This window comes from Myiozetetes cayanensis, unplaced genomic scaffold, assembly GCF_022539395.1.
Source record: "Myiozetetes cayanensis isolate MyiCay16 unplaced genomic scaffold, myiCay2020 scf4, whole genome shotgun sequence".
In the NCBI taxonomy this organism is placed as follows: Eukaryota; Metazoa; Chordata; class Aves; order Passeriformes; family Tyrannidae; genus Myiozetetes; species Myiozetetes cayanensis.
This window is the reverse complement of record NW_026087631.1, coordinates 16174664-16201259: the sequence shown is the minus strand read 5'-3', so window position 1 is coordinate 16201259 and position 26596 is coordinate 16174664. Positions and strand designations below refer to the sequence as shown.

At 37.2% G+C, this 26596-nt stretch overlaps 1 protein-coding gene across 3 annotated transcripts in view; it reads left to right on the top strand.

Moving 5' to 3' along the window:
• SRFBP1 (serum response factor binding protein 1) overlaps positions 1–26596 on the top strand; it is a 62767-nt gene that overhangs the window by 24160 nt on the left and 12011 nt on the right. For all 3 annotated transcript variants that reach the window (XM_050329040.1, XM_050329039.1, XM_050329041.1), the window contains exon 4: positions 15572–15643. In XM_050329040.1, coding sequence (XP_050184997.1) covers positions 15572–15643 — 72 coding nt within the window. The remainder of the gene's footprint in view (positions 1–15571; positions 15644–26596) is intronic.

The following is a 26596-nucleotide window of genomic DNA, read 5'->3' as shown; positions in this document are numbered from 1 at the left end:
TCTTCTCAGTATACCTGCTTTACTTGAATATTCCTACCTCTCGCCTTTTTCTGACATGATTCTTAAAATAGTGAGAAGGCAGGTTAGTATACTGAGTCACTGGCTGAGTTCTGTTCCTAATCTTCATAGAATTTCAAGTTCTTTCAATGTATCTTTCTGATACATTGCTTACATTCATATTTATGCTAAAATGAGAAACTCCATACTCAACTGTTTTTCCAAGTCAGTCTCCTGTTTGCTTCTCTTGCAGGGTTAAAGTATCTTAAATGAGCAATCTTAAAAATTAGCATAAGAAAGCTGTAGAATATGAAACATTTTTTCCTAGTTAGCAAGCATAAAAATTCTTAAATTGTAAGAAAAACCAAAAGAAAAAAAAGGGTGGGATCTTGTACTGTACAATTTTTGTTTGGAATGAGAAAATAACCTGACAGCCATTCCTACTGTTTTGTTTCATTATGATAACAGAATTATTTTTAATTGTTTTTACATCAAAATACTGCCCTGGATTGCATTAAAAAAAAAAAAAAAAAAAGGCTGCATTTCTTAAATATAAAAGTTAGTAAAAATATCAGCTTCATTTTTGAGGACTTTGTTGTTGACAAGATACTTAAATAGAAGCAGTTATCATGTGCTTTTTTTCTTATGTGCTAGATTCCTAGCTACAAAGTGAAAACAGGTCACAAAGGCAGCTTTTTGTTGGATTTGAGACAACTTAAGGAAAGTATTAAAGTAGGTTCTAAGTACATGTTGTCAGCTATCTTAAAAGTATGGCTTGCAGATGAAGCTTTTTCCTATCAAGTCTTGTGTAAGAATTTTACTATCTTTTTTTTTTTTGGTAAGAATGCAGAATAAACTATCTTCACTTTTTAAAAAAATATGGCTTGCAGATGAAACTTCATCTCGTTTCTGAATTCTGCTTAAGTATTTTTGTTGTTTATTTTAATAAAGAGGCAACTTTGCTGTAGTAAAAAAAAAATTAATGCAATCCATATGCCTTAATGTATGTGAAAATTGAACAGTGACAGCAAACCAAAATGCTTATTATTATTCTGTCAAATGACAGCATGTCAAATGTTTCTGCACTCATTTTGAAAATATTTATGCGTATTAAAAATAGGGGAGTGGTTCTTGACTTCTTTCATCATCTCAACATGTATTTCACTCTACTGCACCAGCTTGGGTCTTTTTCTTAACCTTCTCCGTAACTCATGAGACCTTGAAACAGAAAATGTTTCTGTTAGTACTGTATGCCTTTCCTTTATATTTTGACCATCTCATGCTGAGGTGTAATAGTAGTTGCCAGATAAGATGATTCTTCTGAGATCTCTGAAGCAATTCTAATTACTTTGTTGCTGTATAATAGCTGGTCTTCATATTTAATTTATTCTGGACAAGTTAAGAAGAATATCTCCAGTAAATAGTAAACATTTGGTATGGTGGATCAATATTAGACTGTCTCAATATCTTTTTATCTTCTTTCTCATGAAGAAACTTCACACAGAAATAAAATCTTTTGTGTTTCACAGATTTAAAAGAAATTCATCTTTAATATTGTGGTAAAGGTTTTATTTCTTCTAATTGAAGCAGTTGTGGGGGGTGGGAGGGGAAGAAATCGGAGACCTACTGTAAGTATCTTTATAGTCACTTGGAAACTAATTAATTCAAAATTGTGACTGTAGCTGCTATGACTCTTTTTTCCAATTGATGCTTTTGTGTGTAGAATCTTATTTCCCCCATGGCTGCATCCTGCTTAAATAAAAAATAAAGTCTGTTCTGGGAATGTAATAGTAACGTAAACATGACTTCAGTTGCTGGATAGACTCATTGGCACTTTTATTGAAGTGTGGGTTTAGTGAATACATGGATGAATAGGATCAGGCAGAATAATCATACCTTTAGGTGGTAAAAGTCATGCCTTGCAAATCAATGAGAGTTCTTTGAAGGAATAAATACATAGTGGATGTTGCTGATTGAGTCTGTATATTGTTTTAAATTAAAAAAAAAAAAAAAAGGCAATTGTCCAGCTTTCACTAAAGCCTCTAGTGGTTTTTTGTGGTTTTGTTTTGGTTTTGTTTTTTAAAAGCGGTTCTTGAATATAAGTTTTCTTCTCTTAGTCACAGAATTAAACATAGTAAGTGAAGAGAGGACTAGATGCTTGGCTTTCATAGTATTGGAAGGTTAACAGTAGAGTTTTGTGCAGATCAGTGCTGGAAATGATTCAGAAAAAGAGAATGAATGACAGAGGTTGATGATTCCAAAATTTCAGGATATTGAAGATTTTAACACAAAAACACTACAGAATAATATTACAAAACTGACTAACAGGGCAGTGATATGACTGAAGAAATTCAATGGCAATAAATGTGAAAAAATACTGTAGTGGTGGTGGTGGTGGTAAGGTTAAGGTGAGAATTAGATTTCCAGTAATTCATTTTCACTGGATCAAAATTGGCTGATACCAGTAGGTACTAGGAAGTGGACATAGGAGTTACCATAAAAATCTGTGAAAATGCTGTATTGCTCTTGTCTTCAGGCAGAAGACAGTCTGTTCCCATTAAAATCAATCATTTTACTGTATACTGCATAAATCATCTTTACGTATGAAAAAAACAGTCAAACCCTAGCAGAACCATAAAGAAAAGTGTCAAGGATGATCAAATATGGCATAGAAGGTGTAACAAAATTGGAATGGGATTCCCTAGGATACAAGGTCAACTACTGACGTTGGATTTTTACACAATTTGTGTGTATTTACTGAGGATAATTCTTTTGCAGTTTGCATACCAACATTTTGCTCAGGAGCTTTGAACAGCCAGTTTGAAAATCTGGAGATAGTAAAAGCGAAACTCTTTTTTTCACTTTTTGTTAACAGATCTCTTCTTCCCACCTTTATCCTTCACTTTGGGCAAATTAGGTGACAGGTTTGTCTTGCTGAACTTTCAAGATCTCTAAGAAATGACAAAATGTATTTTACTTTCTTTCCCGTGGCTCTTGAAGAAAAGGCTGGAGGAGGAGTAGTTTTCCTGGAGATAGTACCTACTGGGAAGTGGGATGGAAATAAGAAGTTCTTTCTTTCTGCATTTTGTCTAATCTTTGAACTCTTCCATTTATGCCTTCTGGAAGGAGACAAAGGGGTTGTGGGTATGGGTCTGTAAATTCATGCTCTTCCGCCTCACCCTGCACCTCTCCAGGTTCTTCTGTCTTCATTTGTCTCCTCATCTGTTTCAATCCAGTATCTAGTGGGTGGGGATTATTAGGTGGATTGCACCCATTTGTCAGCCACCATCATGTTCTTTGAGAATGTTGTGAGAATACAGCACGTTCTTTCCCTGGCTGCCTTGGTAGCTGGCTGATGCTCCTGCCATGTGGGAGAGGAGAGGACAGGAGACAGCAGTGCCTTGTGCCAGGCGTACCTCGCGCCCTCTCCTGGCAGGTGCCACTGCTTTCCCGTAGTTTGCACAAAAGCGGATCATCTGGCAGCCAGCAGCAGTGCTGGCAGCCGTGGTGAATGCCGGGGATAGTAATTCAAAACCGAAGGCAGTTCCAGCCAACATAGGGCTGCTTGGAAATATATTAACCCTAAAATCGCACGTGGTTGTTATTTTAATATTAGAAAAGCATTGTGGAACAAATTGTCAGTACAGAGTGAAATACAGATTGCATTGCAGTCCAAGTGAACATTGACATTCAGAACTAAAAGATGTTTGAAGAAAAAAGAATATTTAAATAGCAATTTTGGCATCATCATGCTTGCTGTACTTTGAGCTTGTTTTTTTCCTTTTTTGTAACTTTTCTTTTGTATGCTTGTAATTGTAGTTAGCTTTCATAGTACTTTTTACTTCTGAAATTGTCTCTAGATTGCAGACTTGCTGTTTTTGTATACTGTGCTGAAAACAGGAACTGTTTGCTCCATGAGTGTTTGTGACTACTGAATCAGATGTGAACCTCCAAAATGAAACAATTCATTTAATCTGATTGACTAAATAAAATGCCAAGTTCACAGTGTTCATCTTGGTAGACTGATGTAATTGCTGGCATTTGACTTGCATACCTCTTGAAATATTAAATTAGTTTATAAACGTGGCAGCAAAGAGCAGCCTATACTTGCCAAATAAAGTTTGGGTATTTTACAACAGCTTAAGCAACTAGCCATGTTAAATCTTCTTTTGGGGAGTTGTTTTTTTCATTTTGTTTGGTTTTAAAGCATGAATAAATAGTCTTTCCCTCAGCTGCCTGTTCTGCTTTTAAAATAGGTTATGCAGCATAGCAGAATGAGGGTATTTAGCTAGAAGAAGGTACCCATTTGGTCAAAACTATATTTATAGGAATATTGTGTAGTTCTGTTACATGAATATTTTAATAACTTTAATTTTCCAGAGAACAATAAAACCAGAAAACTATAAAGTTTTGTAGTGTGAAACTTACTAGATGAAAACTCACAGGTTGACATTGAATTTCACTTGGATCTAAACTGAGACAGCAATACTGTAGACATTTAGTAATGTTTAAAATTGGTGCCAGCAAAAACCTGACACCAGTGTAGTTTACAAAAAGAACAATTGCTAGACAAGTTCCACTTGAAGTACATTCTTACATTCCCAATGATTAACTTTAATTTTGGAGGTTTGGTTTTTGTTTTTGGTTTTTTTTAACAAGTTAGTAGTAGTTAAATTTCATCAAAATCAAATGCCCTATATTTCATCTAAAGTGAGATGGTTCTCAAGCTTTTGATTTTTTTGGTAAATTCTGTTCTGGTAATTTCCTCTAGTGATACCTTCAGTTATTTAAAAATAAGAATTAAATTTTACCATTTTTTCTTTATCTGTTTTGTAGTGTTCCTGACCAGGTTGTTATTAATCCAACAACATTGAAAATGACTAATTTCAGGAAAGATTTTTTTTTTAAGAGAGAGGTCCTATATTTAAAAGTGTACTATAATTACTGTAGAACATCATAATAATCTTAAACCCTGATGATACAGGAGAATGTATTTAAATTACAATTCACTTAACTTGTCTTCAATTAGAGAGATAATGTCTTCATTTCTGCTGGACAAAACCTCTGGTTTCAGTAAGTGATGGTACACAATCAAGTCATCTGGTCAAGTTGCTGGGAAAAACTTTGTTGGATAAGCTGGTGGGGAAAAAAAAAATAACCCATGGAATCTTTTTTTTTTTATTGTAGTGTTGCTTTCCTGTAGTTGTCTGTCCTTTATGACACAGGTATTTACAGTAAAACTTGACTGCCATGGAAAGCTAAACCTATACATCTGCTTGTCTTTGAACTTTTATCAGACTTGCTACACTGAGTGTAAGCTTAGCAAAGATTTAACTTCTTGAAGTCATTTGTTAAAAGATGATGTTGTTCCTAAATACATGCAAAATTCTGAATTTGTATTTATTCAAAAAATATTAGTAAATATTTCTAAGACTAATAAATGAAAACAGTTCAGTAGCGAGAAGTTCCCACAACATGCAGAGCATTGGGAGGTTGGAAAGACATTCCTATCTCCCACCTTCCCAGATACATTCACCCTGAAGTAGTTAGTTATTGTCTTTCATGGTCTCTTTTACCACCCAGTAGAGTACTGTGTTTTCTAAAAAGATTTGCACATTAGCACCACGTAGATTTTGTGTCCATCTGTAATTTAGAAAACAAGGATTTATGCCAGTGAATCACCAAAGAAACCATTACAATAGCTCCCAAAAATAGACTCCTTCATTTTTTCTATCTGAAAGGTGTAGGCTCTGGCATAAATATGCACAAACATTGAAAATATTAAGTGTCGCCTTGCCAGGAAAAATGGTAAGTCAGCCTGAGTGAGGCAGAGACATTTTTAACCTTGGTGTAGATTATACATATCTTCTCTTTTATTTCTTTGCCTACGGATTTTGTAAATGCTTCTGTATCTTTTTCGAGTATTAAAAACAAGTGTGTTTAATTACATTTTATTTAAATCCAGCATGAACTGGGTGTGGCTTACTAGGCAAAGCAAGGCCCTTCTTTATGTGATGTGAGTGGATTGTGGAAACTGAGGGGTGCTGAAGTTTTTCAGCACATCCTTTGTCCTGTGCCCCCTGAATTGGGATTCACTCAAGAACTCCAAGAATAAATCCCTATTTCAACTGCGTAAGCCAGCGAGTGGGCTGACGATTCCAGGATGGGTGGGTGCAGTTTTTTTCCAAATGACTGTTAAAATAAAATAAAGAAGAACAGGAAAGTTTTTAGCATGGAGATATCCAGATACTTACTTTATTCATTGTCGTGGTTTTGCCCTGGCTCAATTTACTTTTACACCCCCCATACAATTACTATCAGTTGAGAGAAGGTTTATGCAGACAAAAAGAGACTGAATTGAAAAAAAAAGTATGAGTATTTATTATTAACAAGCTAAAACTAAAGAATTATATTTACAATAATTCTACTTAAGTAAAAGGTATTATGTATTTACAGAAGATACTTCTCCCCCCACCTCCCTTTATATCAGTCCAAGGAGGAGAAGCAGTCCTTTTTCATTCTTGGAATTCCAACTCTCTCTCTCTCTCTCTTTCTCCAGTAACTTTTTAGCACTTTCGTTGCAGCTGGAACTTCTTCTCCTTCTCTGTGTCAGCCTTCAGGGCTGGGCCTACCCCCCTCCTTGGCTAAAACCGAAGGCTGGGGTTTACCCAGGTCCTGAAGGGTCTCCTTCCATAGGCTTGCAAGGGGACACTTGCTTACTATGGATCTTCTTCCACAGGGTTACAGGGGATAATGGTTTAAGAGTTCACCCCTGTTTCCCTATGGAGGTCCCTCCCCATGGGAGAACAGTCCTTGATTAACTTCTCGGCATGGGTCTAGTCTGGATCCTTTACTTGGATCCCAATATCCCACCTGAGCCGTTTTCTGCTCCAGCATAGGTCCTCATCCGCTTCAGGGTCATAAATCTTCAACAGCAGCAGCATGGATCTTTCACTGAGATCCTAATATCTCACCTAAGCTGTCTCTTGCTCCAGCGTGAGGTTTCCCTCAGGGTCACAAATCTCCAGCACCAGCAGCATGGATCCCACACATGGATCCCAACATCCCTACCTGAACCGTTTCTCTGTTCCAGCGTAGGTCCTCATCCCCCTCAGGGTCATAAATCTTCAGCAGGACTCTGCCTCATCCGAGCCACTTCTGCTCCACCATAAGGCTTTCTCTTTCTGTTAAAGTCACAAATCTCTGGTACATCCACAAGCTCCTCTGTGAGCTGCATGAGGGGTCTCCTCACCCCAACAAACTTTTACAAGTGGCAGGGATTTTATTTTTCAGTCTTTACCCTGCTGAAGGGAGGGAGAGCGAAAGGGAGGAAAAGCAGCTCTCCCCCCTTTGAACTTTTCTTCTCTCTCCTGTTGCAGCTTCAGCTACCAGCTTTGACGTTGGAAGTCCTGTTACCTCATGGCTGGAATTCTTCTGCAGCGGTTTCTCGTCTAAGCAGTTCGTCTTTTAAACCTTTTTTTTTCTTCACTCTCTCACAAGAGAGAAGGGAGGCTTCAGTGCTGCACCTGCCCCCCCGGCCCAGGGCCGGGGGAGGAGGAGGCCTCGGCCCACTTCAGGGCCCACCACCACCTTTCCTACATGGCTGCTTAATTTTTAACTGCGCAACCAACCTTTCTCTTCCGTTTTCTTAAAGATGTAATTAACAAAGGCGTCACTGAACTTTTTGATTGGTTTTTTTGTCCGGAAATCACCTGGACAAAACCATCCTCAGCCCCAGGGATGGGCTGGTGGGCAAAACCACGACATTCATGAAGGGCAATAATATTCAGAAAAAGTGGCTTGGCATTTCATAATTTTCTGGGCATCTGTCAAGTTCAGACCTATGACAGGGACGGCCTCAACAGCACTATCCTGGATTTCTTGTCAAATCAGTCTGCTTCTGACGAGACTGTTACGGATGCTCAGTGGATTCTCATCTGTGGGTTGAAAACCTCAGTCTTCCTCAGCAGTAACTTGAAACTCTTGGTAAATGTGGTGTAATGCTTTCACATCCAGAGATGTGTCTGCTGCAACAGGAGGCAGCGTTGGGTGTTCTTGGAATTACTGAAATGCAATGAACAAAACATCTTAAAGATTATCCAGTCTAGTTCTTAGCACCAAGTAAAATAAATGGCACAATTGCGTCCTTTAAACGTTCTCATGTTGTCATTCAGCCAGAGGCAGTAAATTGTTTTGGGGGATTATTTGTCACAGTTAACAAAGCGGGAAATCATTAAAACAAAAGTCTGAGTCTTCAGGTGTTGAATGCGTTACTGCAGAAGGTGCAGTCACAAACGAGTAGCAAGTACAGTGTTCTGAGTTTACTTATCATTAGGGTAGTTAGAGGAATTTGAGACAAATCAGTAGACCTCTCTGGAAGGCTTTTAAGTAATTTAAAGGTGATGGATTAAAGATGAGAGTGACCTGGATTGCCTGGATTCCATTGAGGAAAAAACTAAAGCCAAATGAAAGATGAAATTTCCAGGAATAAGGAAGACTGCAGTCTCTTTGTCTAGAATGAGACTTCTCGTCCTCTGTGTGATATTACGAAGACAGATACTGCCTCCCATTTTATTCCTATTTTTAAAGTCATAGTTAAGAAATGAGAGCAAATGCAGAAAATACTTACAGAGCTCACATACCTTCAAATTTTTACTCTGTGGTGGATAAAGTTCAAGACATTCGGTTACTCAGAAGGGGGCTTGAGAGGCAGGAGGGTAGCCAGCTACTTGAAAATGCTTTGTTTTGTCTGTTGGTAAAGTTTCATAGTGATTTTGTAATATTAAGCAGATATGTCAGTGTAGCACTGCTCTATTTAATAAACTTGCTAATAAGCTTAAGCTACACTTAACTGGGCAATGTCAGATTTTACTTGTCAGTTTAAATTTTCTGTACTATTTTTCTGTTTATTGATTTTATTCAAATTCCCCTCTTGGCATTGCTATTCATCTTGGTCTCACATCTGCTGAAATTGGAGCTTGGCAAGATGCGTCTTGAGGTGTATTTATTTTACTTTTTTATACAGGCAGAATGCTATTTACTTTGATATGATGGTCCACTAGTGTGACTTACATGTGTAGAAATTTTGGTGTATATATTTAGGTCACAGTTACTGACAAAGGATTTGGATTTGTAAACTTAGGGGAAGAAATTGCACTTTTTCTTTATAATCAGTTTGGTATAATCAATTAAGAGTACTGCATTTCTTGAAAACAGACCTCTGTAACTGAAACAAATTTCTACTATTATAATTGATTTCGTTTCTTTTTGGAAAGCTTCTAAGCTTTCAGGTGAACCATGGTTGATTTATTTCATTATGTTGTAAATGAACCACTTTTGTGTACTTTCACAATGGTATTATTTACCCTTGAGTCTAAGATTGCTTTTGTTCTGAATGACTAAAATACTGAAATCTTACAGACTTAGGGAACAAACTGGTAATGATGACAGGAAACCATGCAGGGATTACATTGTAGAAAAAAGAAGCTGAAAACCAGTTCTGAAATGAGGTTTGTTTTTTTCTTCTATACCTTGCTCCTCACCAAGGGACCTAGGAAAATGACAGAAAGCAACAAAATAAGACTGACTGCTGTGGAAAAACACAAGAAACCTTGTGAGAAAGTAGTCTCAAACTAATGTTTATGGGTAAAAAATTAGGTTAATGTTTAAAAAGATGTAAGTGTAGTAATGGGTAACAAACTACAGTTGAGATTTCACCAGAAATATTTGACTTGGTAAGAGTGTTCCGTTATCTATTTGTATTTACCCTAATTCTATTAGTTATTTTTTGTAGAAATTTCTCCATTTTAGCATAAAAATAAGGGAAGGCTTAAATCTTGTACAGCTAAGAAAAGGTGAAAAAATAATGAGGAAAAGAATTGCATGATAGAGGTAAAAGAAAAATACTAGTCAAAACAAAATTGAAACCATGTAGTTTTTAATAGTGTAACAGCTCCTAAATTGCTTCCACAGGCCACTACTGGCACAGTTTTTCTTCTGAGTCATCTAAAACTACCTGAGACAGCATAGCTAGGAATACATTTTATGTGAAAAATCTTGCATTTCTGACATGTGTTGAAGCCTTAACTGACAGTGGGTTTTTTTGTCCTTGCTGTTTTCCAAAGCCTATTCAATAAATTGCATTTCCATGCCTTTTCAGTTAGAACATTTATCTTCCTCAGTATCACTTGCTTAAAGTATTGTCTGAAGCTACCACAATCAGCATAAGCATGAAATAGTATTTTCATATGCCATTTATGCTTGACATACTTCTCTTCAATATAGTCTGGTCTTTCTGTGTAAGGCAGTTATGGTTTATTTTAAAAAAAAAGTCCAAACTTTGCAGTTCTGAGTTTCTGTAAGCCCAGGGGTGAGCTTGCACCTCTGGTTGTTCATTTCAGAGCAGAATGGCTGCCCTACAGCTGCCCCTTCCTGTGCCCCAGCACTCACTTTTCTCATCACAGGCCAGTCTTTGCCCACCCATTGTTACTTTACACAAATTTGATGTTTCAGTGTGACTTTTTAGGCAATATTGGCTCCGTGTGCTAGTACCTCTACAGTTACCTTGGTACCTTGCAAGACATCCCACTCCTGAAATCTACCCTGTACCCCACCTTTCCTCAAAGCTTGTCTGTTTATAATGTAACTCTCCCCTGATGATCAGTAAAATCCAGCCACTCTTCAGTTTCTCTGGTTATCCGTTGCAACCAGCAGTTTTCTTAAGTCATGTCCAGTAGTTTTGCACATCCTGTTTATTAAACTTAATCTCAGGCTAAGGCCTGGTCGTCTGCCTGCAGCCTTGATGGAATCCAGCTGGCTGATGGGTCAGTTCTCCTGACATCCCTCCAGTGCCTACTGGAGTGAATGCCCAGAGGAGCCTCAATCCCCACATTGTGAAAATTGTAGGAAAATTGAGTCAGGCTGGTCCTGCTGCTGCAGCTCTGTCACCTTTGCCACCTCCTTCCAGTCGCATCTTGGTTGCTCCTCTGGCTGTTTTTGGCTCAGCCCAGGCACCAGGACAGAGAGCTACACCACTGTGCTTTTTGTCATGTATGTCATCCTGCAGAGAGTCTTTCCTTGCTCATGTCCCTGTCTCTTAAAGGGTTTCATGGCAGAAGTTGAGATAGGGGTGCAGTCTGTTAGTAAGAGAAAACAACCTCATCTCTTGTTGCTTACTATCTGTTATCCATCAGCATGCCAGCATTTGCCAGCAATTGCACTGATGCCATTAGTGCTGGCAGTGTATTACCTCTTGTAATTGTCTATCTTGTAATTGTCTTTCCCACAAGAGGAAACGTGGTCAGCCTGCAGGGGAGAAGGGTCTGTTGATCCTGACAGTTCTTTATCATCCTTCAAGAGGCAGTCAGTATGTCAATATCTAACTTTTAAGGCTTGGTTTGGGTTGGGTTGGTTTGGGTTTTTTGTGGGTTTTTTTTAGATATTTGTTTAGAACATTTGTCAGAGATTATTTTCAAGGAGAAAGAGTGTGTGCGTAGGGGGGCTTTGTCTATATTTTCCTAATCTGGGATTATTGTTTAATGGATACTTCATAAAATACCATACTTATCTTATTCCCTGTTTTGTATTCCTTGTTCGCTTGGAACATAACACCTCATCAGTCTTGGACCTACTGGCACGGGAGGTTATGACACCAAGCACTAACATGATCTGAGAAAACAGCTGTAATCTCTAAGAGTATGTGGAAGGCAGTGAGTGTTTTCCATTGTGAGCCTCCAGTAGTGGACCTTCTCAATGCTAAGGAGATAGAAAGTGAAGGGGGAAGGGATCAACAAAAACACGAGAGCAACAGACTGGTGGTCAAGGGATAAACAGAGACAGGGACAAAGAAATGGTCTCCAATCACTAAGTAATGGGCCATTAATAAACTACTGATACTGTTTTGGGGAAGGCCAGCTTGGACTTTGTAACTGATAAGAAGGGAAAACAATATGAAGATTGTGCATATGGGAGGACCTGTGGACTGTACAAAACTTACTAAGCATTGCTTATGGGGAGTAAGTGGGAGTGAGTATCAGAGGGGCCGATCCCAACCAGTGCTAGTTATAGACTTACCTATCCAAGCACTGTGACTGATCACCACAGTCGGTCGTTTTATAAATCTTAACTGTGTAATCTCACTTCTTTGTCCCCTTGCTTGAGTGCTGTAAGGAGAGGTGGCAGCTACTGGGAGGACTGGTGGGAGGGAGTATGGGGTCAGCAGGAAGAGTCAGGCCAGGGGTGTAGGTGCAAGCCTGGTGTGCACAGCAGCAACAGTGGGTGAAGGTCTCAGCTCCAGTCACAGGGGCAAGAACAGCACTTGCACCAACTAGGAGGACAGGGACATTGTATGTCCTAGGTGCAGCTATGGGTGAGACTGAGGTGAGTGATGCAAGTTAGGCTCTTGGCACAACATCTGGACTGGGATGCAGGTCAAAGGCTGTGTGCCTGGTGCCTTCTGCTGACGAGGGCAGGCGCAGTGTCTTACATTCATGAGCTTCGACCCTCCATGTGTGTCTCTTTGGCATGTGTCATTCCCTAGCAAACCTCAACCTGGACTTAGCAGTGAGTGGGAAAGAAACTTCTTACAAGAGTATGTACTGATAGGACAAGGGGTAATAGCTTTAAACTGAGAGTAGCTTAGGATTGGATATATTAGGAAGAAATTCTTTACTGTGAGGATGGTGAGGCATGGCAACAGGTTGCCTTGTGAAGCTACAGATGCCCCATCCCTGGAAGTGTTTAGTGCTGGGTTGAATGGGGCCCTGAGCAACCTGGTCTAGTTGAAGATGTCCCTGCCCATGATGGTGAGATTGGAAATAGATGATCCTTAAGGTCTTTTCTAGCCAAAATCATTCCATGTTTCTGTCATTCTATGGTCTGGAAGGAGTATCAAGTGGGTAAAAGGCCTGGGGTTTGGAAGGAACTTGTGAGCGTGGGCTACCTGTAAGATGAGTGTGAGTTCCTGCATCTGTCTGTTAGTGACTTGCTGCCAGACAATGAGTAGGAGGCCCATGAGATGCATACAAGAGTTCTGGATGGATAGAAAGAACTCTGGAAACAGGCAGAGGGGTTTTAGATGGACAGAAGGATATACTGTGCAGATACTGAGAGATCCAAAAATGCTCATGGGTTTGTGCACTTTGAGGGGGTGGGAGCAGCTCAATAGTGAGCTTCAGTCCTGATCAGGTGAAAAGGAGGAAGATATCTAAGCTGGCTGTACTTAAGTTCAAATGAGTTGTGAATGTCCTTCGTGCTGCATAACTGAGTCACCACTGGTTGAACCTGTTGATAAGAAAGTAACTACTACCTGTGCTGACCTGGGACAGACACCTCCAGGTCTCTGGATGCATCGGGCTGGGCTGCAGCAGCAAGGAAGGAGGGATCCCTGGACTGGTCTCAGAGATACAGGAAGTGTCAACCACTTATAACATCCCTTAACATAATTGGTGAAAGAGGATTTCGTAATAGATACTCAATACAAAGGTTTTGAGACAGGAGTTCTTGAGCTATGTGCTTCTCAAAGTTGAGAAAACTGTGCTGAGAAAAAGATGACCATGTCCTTTTTCTGGCTTTTTGTCTGCTGCTGACCATTAATAGACACAGAATAAAGGTCTACCAGTTACAATAATTTGACTCACATGGCTGCTTTTACAAAATCAGGGTGTTGTTGAAGGATATGTAGGTCAAAAATGCTTGGTTTGCCTTAAGTCTAAGAGAAGTGAAGGAGATGATTTATAAATTCGGGGATTTAAGCCTTAACAGGAGGTTCTTGGCCTCATTCTGTATCCTAGGCATTTCAGGAAGGCATTTCGACTTCGCATTCCAAAGTGTAATTCATTCTCCATTATTATTCATGATTCTGCAATGTTTCGAGAACTCTGCAGTATTGTCATATAAAAATTAAATCTTTGACATTCTCATGTAAGGATTACTGACATTTATCTGCTTCCCCTCTGAAACAGGTTACTGCATTTAAATCCTAAAGAGACAGGAAATAGGCATTTTTGTTTGGGAAAAATGACCTTTTTTTAATAAAGCAACAGCTTGATTTAATGAGTAGTATTGGGTTCCAGAGCTTCTTTTGTTACCCACAACCAACTATGTGACAGTAAGCATGTCACGGAACCAACATGTCCTACTTTCACCATCTGTGAAACACTTTGAAAAGTCATGGAAAACTGAATCATAGGTCTTTTCCATCTCTATTAGATCATCCAACTGTTCCTCTGCCAGTAAGAGATTGTTTCCTACATCCATTAGTGTTTTTCCAGTGTGGATTCTGTCCTCTTAAGTGTTTGGGCTTCCACTAGTACCCTTGGGAGATGATTTTGCAGACTTCTAGACCTCATTGTCAGGAAGCTCTTCTGACATTCTCAAAAAGATACCTTTTTTGTTGTTATTATAATTTAGTTATTTTACTTTTTTCCCCATTACTAGATACTTTCTTATAGTTTTAAAACATATGACATTCATATAACACCCTAAAGATCTAGATAATTTGCAACTTGTCTGTAAGATACCTTCTGTATCGAAGAGTTTGAGATGCAAGATATGGCCTTGTATAAGAAAATAAGCAACTTAGTTTTTCATGAAATTGCATCTAAGGAAGTGTGCATACTGCTCTGGATTTAGGACAAGGGTAGAATATGGAACTTAACAGTGGAGCAGAATGTAAAATGAAGGTGTTGGAACAGGTTTCACAGATGGTTTAGTAGGGAAAAAGAGAAAGTAACAAATATGGTTGTTGAACATGAAAGCTATCAGAATAACTTAAGTTTCTCTGTCCAGAATTTTCAGTTTTTCAGTATTATGAATGTGTGGAAGTTATTTGGTTCTGCATAACAGTAGTTAAAATGCTTTTTAAATGACCATCTGAGAAACAACGATATGTAACGTGATTTTTTGTCACAGTGCCCTAGGATTAAAAAAACAATATTCAGTTAATTCAACTAATAAGGTTAATAGGGCACTTTGTAGTACAACATATATAAAATATGTATCTTAAAACAGCGAGAAATCTGTCATGGCGGCATGTTTCATAAAATAGTCCACTTTTAACAAAATCCAATTGTCCAGGATTTTCATTCCTCTATTTTGGCTGCCAATAGAAATGCTTGAGCCCAGGAATGCAAAGCGCATGTGTAGTCAATCTCTTTAGAAAAGAGATTTTTCTGATTTCAATTTCGTTGTCTTAAACTTATATATTCACATATGTTGAAAAGTTCTGATATCATTTCAGAGTCTAAGATAAGTGGCATATTTAAAGCCTTCCAAAGTTCATTTGTAGCTCAGCAGTATGGGCAATTGCAATACTTCTGTAAATACTTTGCTGTTGAAATATCTCTCTTGCCTTCAGCAGTAGTAGATACAATCAGAGTAGGTATAGTGTAGTGTTTTGGAAAAGTAAGCAAATGTAGTGTTTGCATACATACCAAAAAAATCTCCATATAACAAACTGGTTTTCTTCCTTTAAGAGATCAAGGAGGTGCCACGTTTAGAATGTTCCTGAAGAAGGTGAACCTTAGACTTGCTAAAATCTGGTCATATGAAGAATAAATGTATCTTTCATCTACAGGAAATAAAGCCAGATGAAGTTACCAGACTTGCTCTTAGGACTGAAGTTAATTTTGAAAGTGTCTGCAGAAAGGTAAGTCTTGCTGGTTTTTATTTTCTTTCCCCTGCTTCTGTGAGTGTGAGAGCACTCCTTAGGAAAAGATGCATATGTGGTTGCAAGTACATGCATTTTGCATGGTGCATTTTGTATGTTGTAGTGCATCTTCATTGTAGATCTTTCTTTTCGAAGGAGTTTATCCACTAGGACATACCTACAAAAAATTGCATATCTGTGCAAGTGGTTTGTCATATAGCCTGGTGGGCTAATCCCTAATGATTGGAACAGAATACTAGGAAACATGGTAGTGTTCTCTTCGTGTTTATAAATAGATTTGTTTTGTTTATATAGTACATATACATGGTTCAGTTAGGGTAAATAATCTGAACTTTCAACAACAGTTGGAAAAAAGCTCTCAATACTGTTAAATGCAGGGAAAAGTTTCCACATGTGATCAAAATATGAGAAACATTAGCTTGAAATAAAGGTGGAATTTTAACACCCCTAATGTGGCCCATTAGTTTCAGTGTAACATTTCTCTTGAAGCCCACTGATGGTACATTATTAAATATTAGCTATCTAAACAGTGGTGTCTGTAAGAGATGACACAGAAGTGGGAAGAGCCTTGTTGAAATAAGCAGCTGAGGTTGAGAGTAGTACTATTTCAAGGGAGGTGTTGCAGAAGTGATACCAGAAAGCAGTTCTGAATTAAAAAATCTCAGAACATGAAATAGTGCATTTTCTGTCACATTATCCTAAACTCCTATGGGTAGTCCACTGAGGGAGTCTGAAATCTGAAATGCTTTTAGTCCAGACGCTAAATTTTAATGTAGAATTGGGTCATTTACTCGTATAATGGCATCATTAGTTTGTAATGTAACTATTCTGTTGCGTGTGTGTCATGTGTGATGTAGTTCAGTTCAGCATAGTGTGCAGCAAGATTTTCAATGTTTCATGTCAGCAAAATCAATTTAATAGGAAGACATCATAGGAATTTGGCGTTTGTGGTGCAGAATAGTTTGGATAGAAACATCTTACTGCCTTTCCTCCTCTTAATGACAGAATAGAGTAAGGAAAAGGTCACAGCTACACTGGCATGGAGCTAAAAAGCAACATTCTTCTTTTAAATTTATTTGACCAAGATTTTCCAGTCTGAACGTGAACCAGTCAGAAACTGTTTACTGTGATGTTAGAAATGGTGCAGAACTGAAGATTCTGGATGAATGAGGACATGTGGAGAGGGATTTCATTCCTAAAGAGAGATGCTAAATTCAAAAGTGACCTTTTTTCACTTCCCATAGGAGATTCTTTTGCCAAGATTTCAAATGCATCAGCCTTATGCTGGTTTCATATAGTGTAGGAGCCCCAAAATGAAATAACTGATGCTGTTGTTTTAAATGAATTTATAGGTTTACAGTTGGAATTTTATTTTCTAAGAGGACAATTTTATTGCCAAGAATGCTGAAGGAATATAATTAAACTTTTTTATTTCATCCCCTAATTTTTTATATATTCATGGTCATGACTGATGGTGTGCTTCTCATATTTACTTAAAATAGGCTTTAATTTTGCTTTAATTCTTGAAAACATATAATACAGGTTACCTTATGGAATTGTTTTGGTGGTTTGATATGTTGTTTCGGTTATTTTCTGCTGCTGGTCCTGTTTTTCAGGGGTGTGAAAGTCTGTTAAGGTCACACTTTGTAGTGGATAGAGCTCATGTTTCAAAACAAATTTATAGATTAATGCTGATGCTTTTTTAGAGAGTTTTTAACCTCATTGCAGTAGAAGAATATGTACAATTAATTAGTACAGTACTGTTGATGAGTGGTGACTGTGCCATCATGACTGTATTGGTTGCTGTTGATTGGCCATAGAATATCCCCAGCTAAAGAAGGTATCCCTTCTGTGCTTTAACAAAAGTTAATTTTCCAATATTTTATTTCTTATTTTCCCACATTTAGCTATTAAACAAACAACAAAATAATTGATTTTCAATCCCTAGCAATACTCTGTAGTCTCAGGAAATGCAGACCACACTGTTTACCTTTTCATTAACTCGAGTTTCAAAATATTTGAAGGCAAATATCCCGTGGCTGTTTTCATTGTCAGAATAGGTTTGTTTTCATTGACAAAATGCAACCTGCTTTTAATTCACTGTGGAATGCTGAATATTAGTTTTGCACAGTGATCATGTAGACAAGATATTTGTTTAATTCCTTCTACCCACTGAGATTTTATGTTCCATTGCTATGTTTCCCCAATATTTTTCAGAATAAAATAAGCATACTTTTCTATTTTAAAAGAGTTTGCATAGATTTCAGTCAAGTACAATAAAATTGTGTTAAGTGTTTAGCAAGTGGCAGTTTACCGGGAGCTCCTGTGATTTACCTGTCAATATGGCTATACTCATGGTTGCTAATAAGCAAATCAGATGTATAATAGTTGCAGAGTGAGGTGGCAAGAGGCACCAGTCACAGGACTTCTGCCTTTCCAAATTTATAAAAACATTGCATGATTTACCACATTGCTGTAAGACAAGAAGCAGCAGGTGAACAGTTTTTTGTGCACTTCTGCTGAAATATTTTTAATCTATTTTAATATTGTTGCAGCTGGCGCCATTGTTATCAGTGGATCAAAATTTCTGTTTTAAAAATTGTAATAAATGTTATCATGTAACTTGGACTGTTCTTCATATTGCTGGTGCTATTTCCAACTGTTGAACTGGAACCTGTATTTTCTAGGTTCTGACTAAGTCTTTATTCACTTTCTGTACATAGCTATGCATTATCTGCAACAAATATATTTGCTAGACCTTAGTAAAATTAGAAAAATATGTGGTAGAGCTTTTGTCTGGTTTTTTTTTTTTTTTAACTCATATTTGCAGCTGTGATGGCATTTTGTGCTCCAGCACACTGAAGTTATAAATTGGAAGCCAGTCCTAGAAATGCTATTCATTACTTAAAACTGGATTGGAAGCTGACAAAGGTCTTAATTGTTATCTTCAACTTTTTGCTAGCACAGATTTAAGGTAATTTAGATTAGGCAGGATAAATAGGTTAATATTTATTAATGGTTTTCCAGTATTAGAAAATTATGTCTATAATCTACACTGTTTCTCCAGAAAAGGGGACATGGATCCGCCTGTGAACACCTTCATGATAACCACGGCTGGTTTTCTTGCCTTGGCATTAGTGATAACAGATGTGGATTAACTTGTTTTTAGCATCTCATTTAGCTTTTCTTCCAGTAACTTTTTGGTGTAAAGCAAATAAGAAAAAAATCCCCATGTTTTAAACACTGAGAATGACAGAATTCTGCTCCAGCATAATGGGACTCTCTACTACAAGCAGCAAAATGGAGTGTCATCTTGCTTAAAGTCAAAATACGTCTTATTTTTCTTAAAAGTCGATGTGCTTTGAAATGGAAAGACTTTCAGATTTTGGCAAGGGTGAATGGGTGAAGAATAAAGTACCAGTATACATTATTTATATCAAAGACTTAATTGAGCACGTGCTTCTGACTTGCAGAATACCAACAAATTTTCACAGATGGGAAATGCCACTTCTATTTTTTGCTTCCAGATTCAGTCTTCACATAATCTTAATAGCATAATTTTGCTTTTTTACACTGATTTCTAATCTTTGGTCCTTGAAAAGAATACCTACCTTTTCCTACTAAGTCTTGTATTTTCACCTGTTGCTCAGATATTGCTGTGTTTGAATCATGCAAATCCTTTTCAGCAAAGAGGATTCTGCACAGCAAATGTTATGATATTCAGAGTTAGTTGGGGCCATGCCATGCCATATCCCTCTGAGTCTCAAGATTACTGAAAAGCTTGCTACAATTTCTAAGTGTGTTGTGAAATTTTTTGTAGACCAGAAATATAAGTCATCACTAGCTCTTAGAAGCGTTTTTTTCCCTCTTTTGCTAATATAAGGTCTGGTGAGATTATTTTGGATTGCTTCATGTTCAGGAACCAGTTTTGTTTGGAATTTAAAAGGAATTCAAAGACTTCAGAAACGGAATTCATTAAAAATACGAACTGCTTGATCAGGACAGCTAGGCTTAACATGATTTTGGAGGGTTGACATTAATGCTGTGTGGCCTCAGGTCCAGATATTTTTAATAGATGCCCAAAGACTGATATGCTCCAGTTAAAAAAGTTCTGGGGATTTTTTCATGGGTGAGTTATTTTAATATCTTTACCTATATGGCTTAAGTGAACTTGGGATTGGGGAACCCATTAAATTACTAAGAGTAGTAAGAAAAGTTTTTTTATTATTTATCAGCTGAGATTTTTACTGATTCACGTACGAAAAGACCCTATTTAATCTCCCAAACTTCTTGAATTCACTGCATCTCTGGTACAGGACTAAGGAAGTCCTGGGGCAAAAAGGGTGTGAGAAAGAGGCAGAAATGTACATTAACTTTATTTCTTTCAAAGGAGTCTTTCAGTCACATTATCAAATAGCATTTCTCAGATTCATATCCTTTTTAAATTTTGCAAATGATGGCCTGAGATTAGTATATCAATCCACAATCCCTCTCTCATTACCAACCAAAAAAAGAGCAAGGGTGTAGTAGTCACAGTGCTTGCTTTTGTTTTTGTTCTTCTTTTTTGTTCTTGTAATCTTTGCTTACAAGACATTGTTCTAATTAATACATTTATTTATTAGGGAAATTTTAAACTTGATACTGCTAGTAGTCTTGAACCGTGTAGCAGAGACAGATGTAATTTCTGAATTAAGTAGAATTTTTGATTAAACACATCTGCATCCATAGAGGAGCAGATGTGTATACATACACAATGTATGTATATTCTAACTTTGAAAAATATAAAAGTTTCTAATTTAACTGAAAATCCTAAATTGTACGCTTGTGATCTTTGCCTTCATTTATTTTAAAAATGTACTCCCTGGTGGAAAATATCTAAAAAAAACCCTTCTGTATTCACTGTAGATTTAATCTGAGGAAATGCACTAAATCATAAAAAGGGCCCCTAAAAAAGGCCTTTTGCATTTTAATTGAAGACTTGCTGTTAGCTTCAAAGGCTTTGGATCAGGCATGAAATAATTGCTGTCTTTTGTTTGAGTTTTGGGAGATTTCTTCACAATCCCTTCCCTTCTCCTCCCTCAGCCCTCCTGAAGAATTCTACTCACTACACAACATACTGATTAAGATAGATATTATTACTGATATAAAACTTCTGTTTCTATTGTTTCTGCCTTTAATAGGAGACAATTTGTACATGGATTTTTAACATTGCTTATGGAAGTATTTTGTTTGCAGTCTATAAACCATAGGGAGAAGACTACTGAATCCTGATGTGATAGTCCGTAGACTTTGTATAATATGCTTATCATTAATGCTTTGCAGTTTTGTGGCTTGATTTTGGCTATGTGGGGGCAAATGGCTGGTGTTTTAGAGAAACCCATGAAAAATTTAATTCTCCTTTTTATCTAGATTCTGGTTGTTACACTCTGATGATTTAATAGTTTAATAATTACCTACCTGGACGTGGTTGACTGTCTCCATCTCACTCCTCTGCCCCTCTTTATAAGTATTAATTATTGGAAACATTGTTATCTCACTTCCTTTTGCTCCAGAAGAAATGGATTGCCTTATAGGTACATGTATGTATCCATTCTCCAACAATGTGTTTACGCTGAGGAAAGTAAAATAATTATATTCAGTTTATTTTCCTGTATGTTATAGTTTTCCCTTCCTACTTCACTGTGGAACAGTAGATAATCATTTGCATATCAGATTTTTCTCTCTGTAGTAGTTGTATCTGTCAACACGCTAATATTGACTGGAAATGTGATGCATTGATTTAATAGTACAATTTCTGACATCACAGACTAAAATAATTGGCTTGATGCTGGGAATCAGTACTGCAGAGTTGAATTCTTTTTGTCCAGAGTATTTTGACTCTTTGAATGGAAGTTATACTGAATGTGAAGCCACTGTTTTCTGAGAATTTTCCATGTCAAACACCAGATGTTAATGTTAAACAGGAATGTCTGTAGTCTTCCTTAGATTACTGATGAAGTGAAGAATTTTACATTCATTGATGAATATCACATTGAGGTGTAAATACTTTCTCTGTGTAACTGATTGTTCGTTGTTTTCTTTTCCCGAAGGTTCCTCATCTTACAAATTTTATCGCCTGAACTGCAAGCTGTTTAGCATGGCTTTTGTGTATACTAGTCTGTATTTTAGAGCCTAAAGTTCATTCCTATCATTACAACTGAAGTTTTATGCTAGTGTAAAAGTGTCTTCTCCCACCTACTTTTCTACCCGATTGTCCATCTGTCTGCCAGCCCAGCCAGTATCAATCCATCCCCAGGCTTCCAGTGAGAAAGTACATATCCTGTGTATTACGATTCTGTCTATCACACTCCCACCTGTGGACAACCATTCCTTCCCCCCACCACACTCTTACCCTTACTGTCTCTGGAACAATTTGTAGATCTCTTCTCCATTAGCCCCTCTGCATTCAAACTAGGCTGCCACACACACGCTACTGTAGTACCACTGTTAGAGAGCAAGGAGGTAAACTAGACCAAAGTTAGCATCATTTTCACTAGCAGAGTAGAAATTGCAGTGATCTCATTTTAACTACAGCTTTGATTTTGTTCATTCTGGAAAGAATATTTTTTTTTTAAGTTCAGTGTTGAAATGAACTGCTGGTAACTTTGGCAGTTTTTCACAGAGGTATTGTTTATCTTTGATACAAAAGGCCTGTCTCCTTTCAAATTTTAAATTGCTAGTCCGAGAATCTTTCTACCACTCATTTGCATTCCTGTGAAGCTGTGTTTCTTAGTTTTGTTGCCTAGCTGAACAGACTATTCAAGTTTATTAAAGTACAGTCCTGTGCCTAGACCAGGCTCAAACTCAAAAATGATGTGATGATGCATGATGCTGCACATGCACATGGCTGTCATCTTCAGTCCCAAAAAGATTTATATCACATCACTCATGAAAGACAACTCACAACTTCCATTCTTATTTTAAATGAGTATTTGAATGATGTGTATAAATATCTTTCTGGATATGAGCTGTCATTGGAATAATTCTGTACTTTCCTTGAAAAAAAATACTGGACAAAAAATGTGACATGGCAAGATTCTCAAGGTGTGGTGGTTGGTTTGGCAGTTTGGGGGATTTTTTAAATTCAGGAAGGCCAAGTTACTGATATCCACCATCTCCTTCTCCAAAATATTGTTCTGCCTAAGAGGCAGAATCTCAATGCATGGGTGAGAGTATGTTATAAAAATTAGACGTTTAAGTATTTGGAGTACCTTTGGGGCCAGAGAAAGCTGGACAGGAAGGATGACCTGCAGAATAATCAAGATTTCACTGAAAATTTCAAAGGACATAAAGGAATACTTTAAAGCACGGGGAAGGTGATATGCATGGAAAAACATCATATTCACAATGACATGACGTACAGAGAGCATATGGCTACTTTTCAATATGTCTCTTAAAGGCCAAGGATGGAATAGCTTGATCCAATAAATGGTGAAGGTAAATCAAACTACCTACAGTGCCAGTTGATTGACACCTCCAATACTAAGCTACAGGGAAAAGGTGTATATTATGAATGCTTCCATACTTACTAATCCTTGTACCGAAAAAAATAGTGGAGGGAAACTAGAATACTTGACATATAACATCATCATAGATAAAATAGATATTCTCCCTCACTAGCTCTTCAAGATAACTAATGAAATTTACCATCTTTACAGGGATAATGAGATAGGATATACATGCATGAAAGTGGTGCTGTTCTGTGAAGCACTGTATTTTAAGTCTTAACAGCTCAGTCGTTTTACTTGAGAAGCACAGCCCTAAGAAGAATTTTGAATGGAATTTGCAACTGGCATAAAAGTTTGGTACTTGCAGTATCCTACAGACTCTAGTCAGAATAATGATGGTAAACAAAAAATGTTGAATGAGATTAGAGAAGCTACAAATTTAGGACAGATAACAGTATAAGTTTTCAAGTACTCTTAATTCATATGGGTACTTAAGATAGAGTCTTTGAATTGCACCTCTTATGTATCCTCCGGGGAAGTAATCAGTTTGTAAAGTTGATCCACGTGAAGGCGAAGGGAGAAGGATATGTGCAACCAAATGAAAGCAAAATGTTTTCTCGCAGAGAGTGGTTGGGCACTGGAACAGGCTCCCCAGGGAAGTGGTCACAGCACCAAGCCTGACAGAGTTCAAGAAGTGTTGGGAAGACACTCTCAGGCACATGGTGTGACTTTTGGGGATGTCCTGTACAGGGCATCTGTGCAGCTTGCACTCGAGGATCTTTGTGGGTCCCTTTCAACTCAGCATATTCTTTGATTCTGTGATTTGCCTGTAAATCCTGTAAATATCGGTACTCGTGGAACAATTTTGATGAAGGTTCATGAAATTGTTTTAAGAGCATTAACTTCCAGCAGGGCTTTTTTATGTGTGTTCATGTGAGAAACAAAGATCAGTGTACCCTTGAGGGAAGAATGGCCGTAGTTTATTATCTCTTGGTGTTGTTTTGAGAAGCACCATACAGTTGGCACTCTATGATAATGTGCATGAATGCACTTCCATCTCAAAATTAAGTGCAAGAAGAGAGAATGTAAGGCAGAATTTACATGACTTGAAAATTACTTGGTTGCTTAGAGAACTTAAACGTTAGGATGTCTTTAATGTTATATAAACAATTGTAATTACTTATGTTAAAGACTGACACTCATACATTACTAACTGGAAAGGCTCTTTCTGTATATTTGCATTGCAAAATCAGAAAAAAAGTAAATCTGGCATTCCTGATATTTCAAAAAATGAAAAACAGTTGCTGCTGTCTTTTGCTCCTTTTATTTTTATAAATGAAACTCTTATCAGTTTTTCATTATGTGTCATATAGAAATAAAGTGCAATATCATTCTGATTTCTTCCCCTCTTTTCTATGGAGATCAGTTTTTAAATTGCTGCACCTCGGAATTAAGGAATTGATAATTATAAAAATTATTAAAAAAGTTAAGGAATTAGGAAGGCTTTTTCAACTTGATATGAAGCCCATCAGTTTGTTAACACGGGAAAATTAAATGAAAAGTTACTACTGCTTGAACGTTTAAAAACTTAACTGTAAAAGGAGAAAAATTTGATGTTCTTGAATTATTGGAATTCAGTTCTTAAAAATTCTCATCTGTTGGGATGTCAATCAATGTAGCTGCTAAGACCGTCAACACTAAAAAGTTAGAGCTTGTTAAAATGAGAGTATAACGTTTACAGCACTTTGCCCCTCTATATTGGTAGATAAGAGAAAGTAGGAGGTAACCAGTCACTTAGTGGAAATATAATGGCATTAAATTTAAAGGGCAATGGTCTAGTTTATTTTTGGGTTTGGAATATGAGTAATTGCCAAATGATTGGAATGGTTATGTGGTCATTTCACATTAGGAAAATTCTGCATGCCAGAGTTAAGTAATAATTATGTAATAGCCTAGAAAATGCCCAAGAGCCTCTAAGCATAAAAATTCGATGTGCCATATAGTGAAATACCTGCTGTAAAATCTGAACATCCAGGATTGCCATTTAATTTACATCCATCATCTGCTGATGTGCTCAAGTAATATCAGGGCTTACATATATATCTGGCATGTGTTTATCATTAGGTTTCAAATGCATTGTCAGTAGACTTAATGATGGAAAATCTACATTTTTGTGCCAAAGAACTGGTGTGTCTATATCAGATGTTTTAATAGTTTTTCAGTGAAATGAATTTGTATTTCCATTGTCTTTTTCAGAAAAAATCTGAAAAACATATATATTAAAAAAAAAAATCTGTTTTCAATTGTGCACATAAATTTCAGTGTGATATGCCAAGAAATGCTGTCTTGTTTTGAGTAGCATATGATAACATGACCTACCCTTGGTTAGTGTGCACAGTGTTTGTGAAGTCTTTGTTTGTGCCTCCAAATCCCTGGCTCTCATATTTAGTTCCATCAACAGTGCTCTGAGCAGAAATATGTCTCTCTCAAGAGTTTTATCTGAAGACATTACCTGACAATACTTCAGTATATTTATAGGTGTGTTCCCTGGTGGGAATGTCTGTAAATGTGGAGGTCTGAGCAAGATGGCATTTGTTGGCAAGGGTAACCTTTTTTCCTTTGCCTTGTAAAATATCTGAAGTATACCTGATTAAATTGGAGGTTGTTTAAATCTGAAGATCTCAACTATGTTGAATGTCTTTGCTGTAAACTTACTTTCATATGTGCTTATACATATGGTGCTGTATCAGGTTTCATCTGTCAAGTGAAAACTTGAGGTTTGAGCATTTCAAAATATTGTAAGGCTGTATCAAGATTACATCCCTGATGTAATCCCCTCTGTTCAGTACAGAGTTTTGTGAGCAGATTTATGTCATAGGGAGAGTGATATCTCAATTCTAGAAGTTCTTTAGTTCATCCAAAACAAAATATTGTGAACTTTTGGTCTATAAATAGTTTTAATAATACGAAGCTTGTCCCTCTGTCACACCAATTCAGTGCTACAGTGTGCTTCCACTCAGTCTTTGGACATACCCATGGTGCACAGCTGAACCTTGGGAGCTCCGGTGCATTCAGGTTGCAGTGAAGTCAGAGAATTCTGTTACTGCTCCATTTACAGCACTGCCTGGATGTTGTTGATCTCCTTTGTGTTTCCGCTCTCTTTGGTATAACAAATAAGTATAAATAATCAGGTTTCAATTTTTTTCCAAAAAGTTGTTCTTTCAGATTTCATTCTGATATTAAATTAACCAGCTTAACTCCTTATTCAGCATTAATAAACAATTACCTATTTTCAGTTTTCAGACCCTCATTCTATGGCCAGTTACAAACAAATGATGTGTCGATTTCACTTTTCTGTAAAAGTTAGTTCTGGTTTCAGATCTGGTGTCCAATGTGTGTCAAACTAATTTATGTATGACATTTTCTCCAAAGTTCATCATCTTCT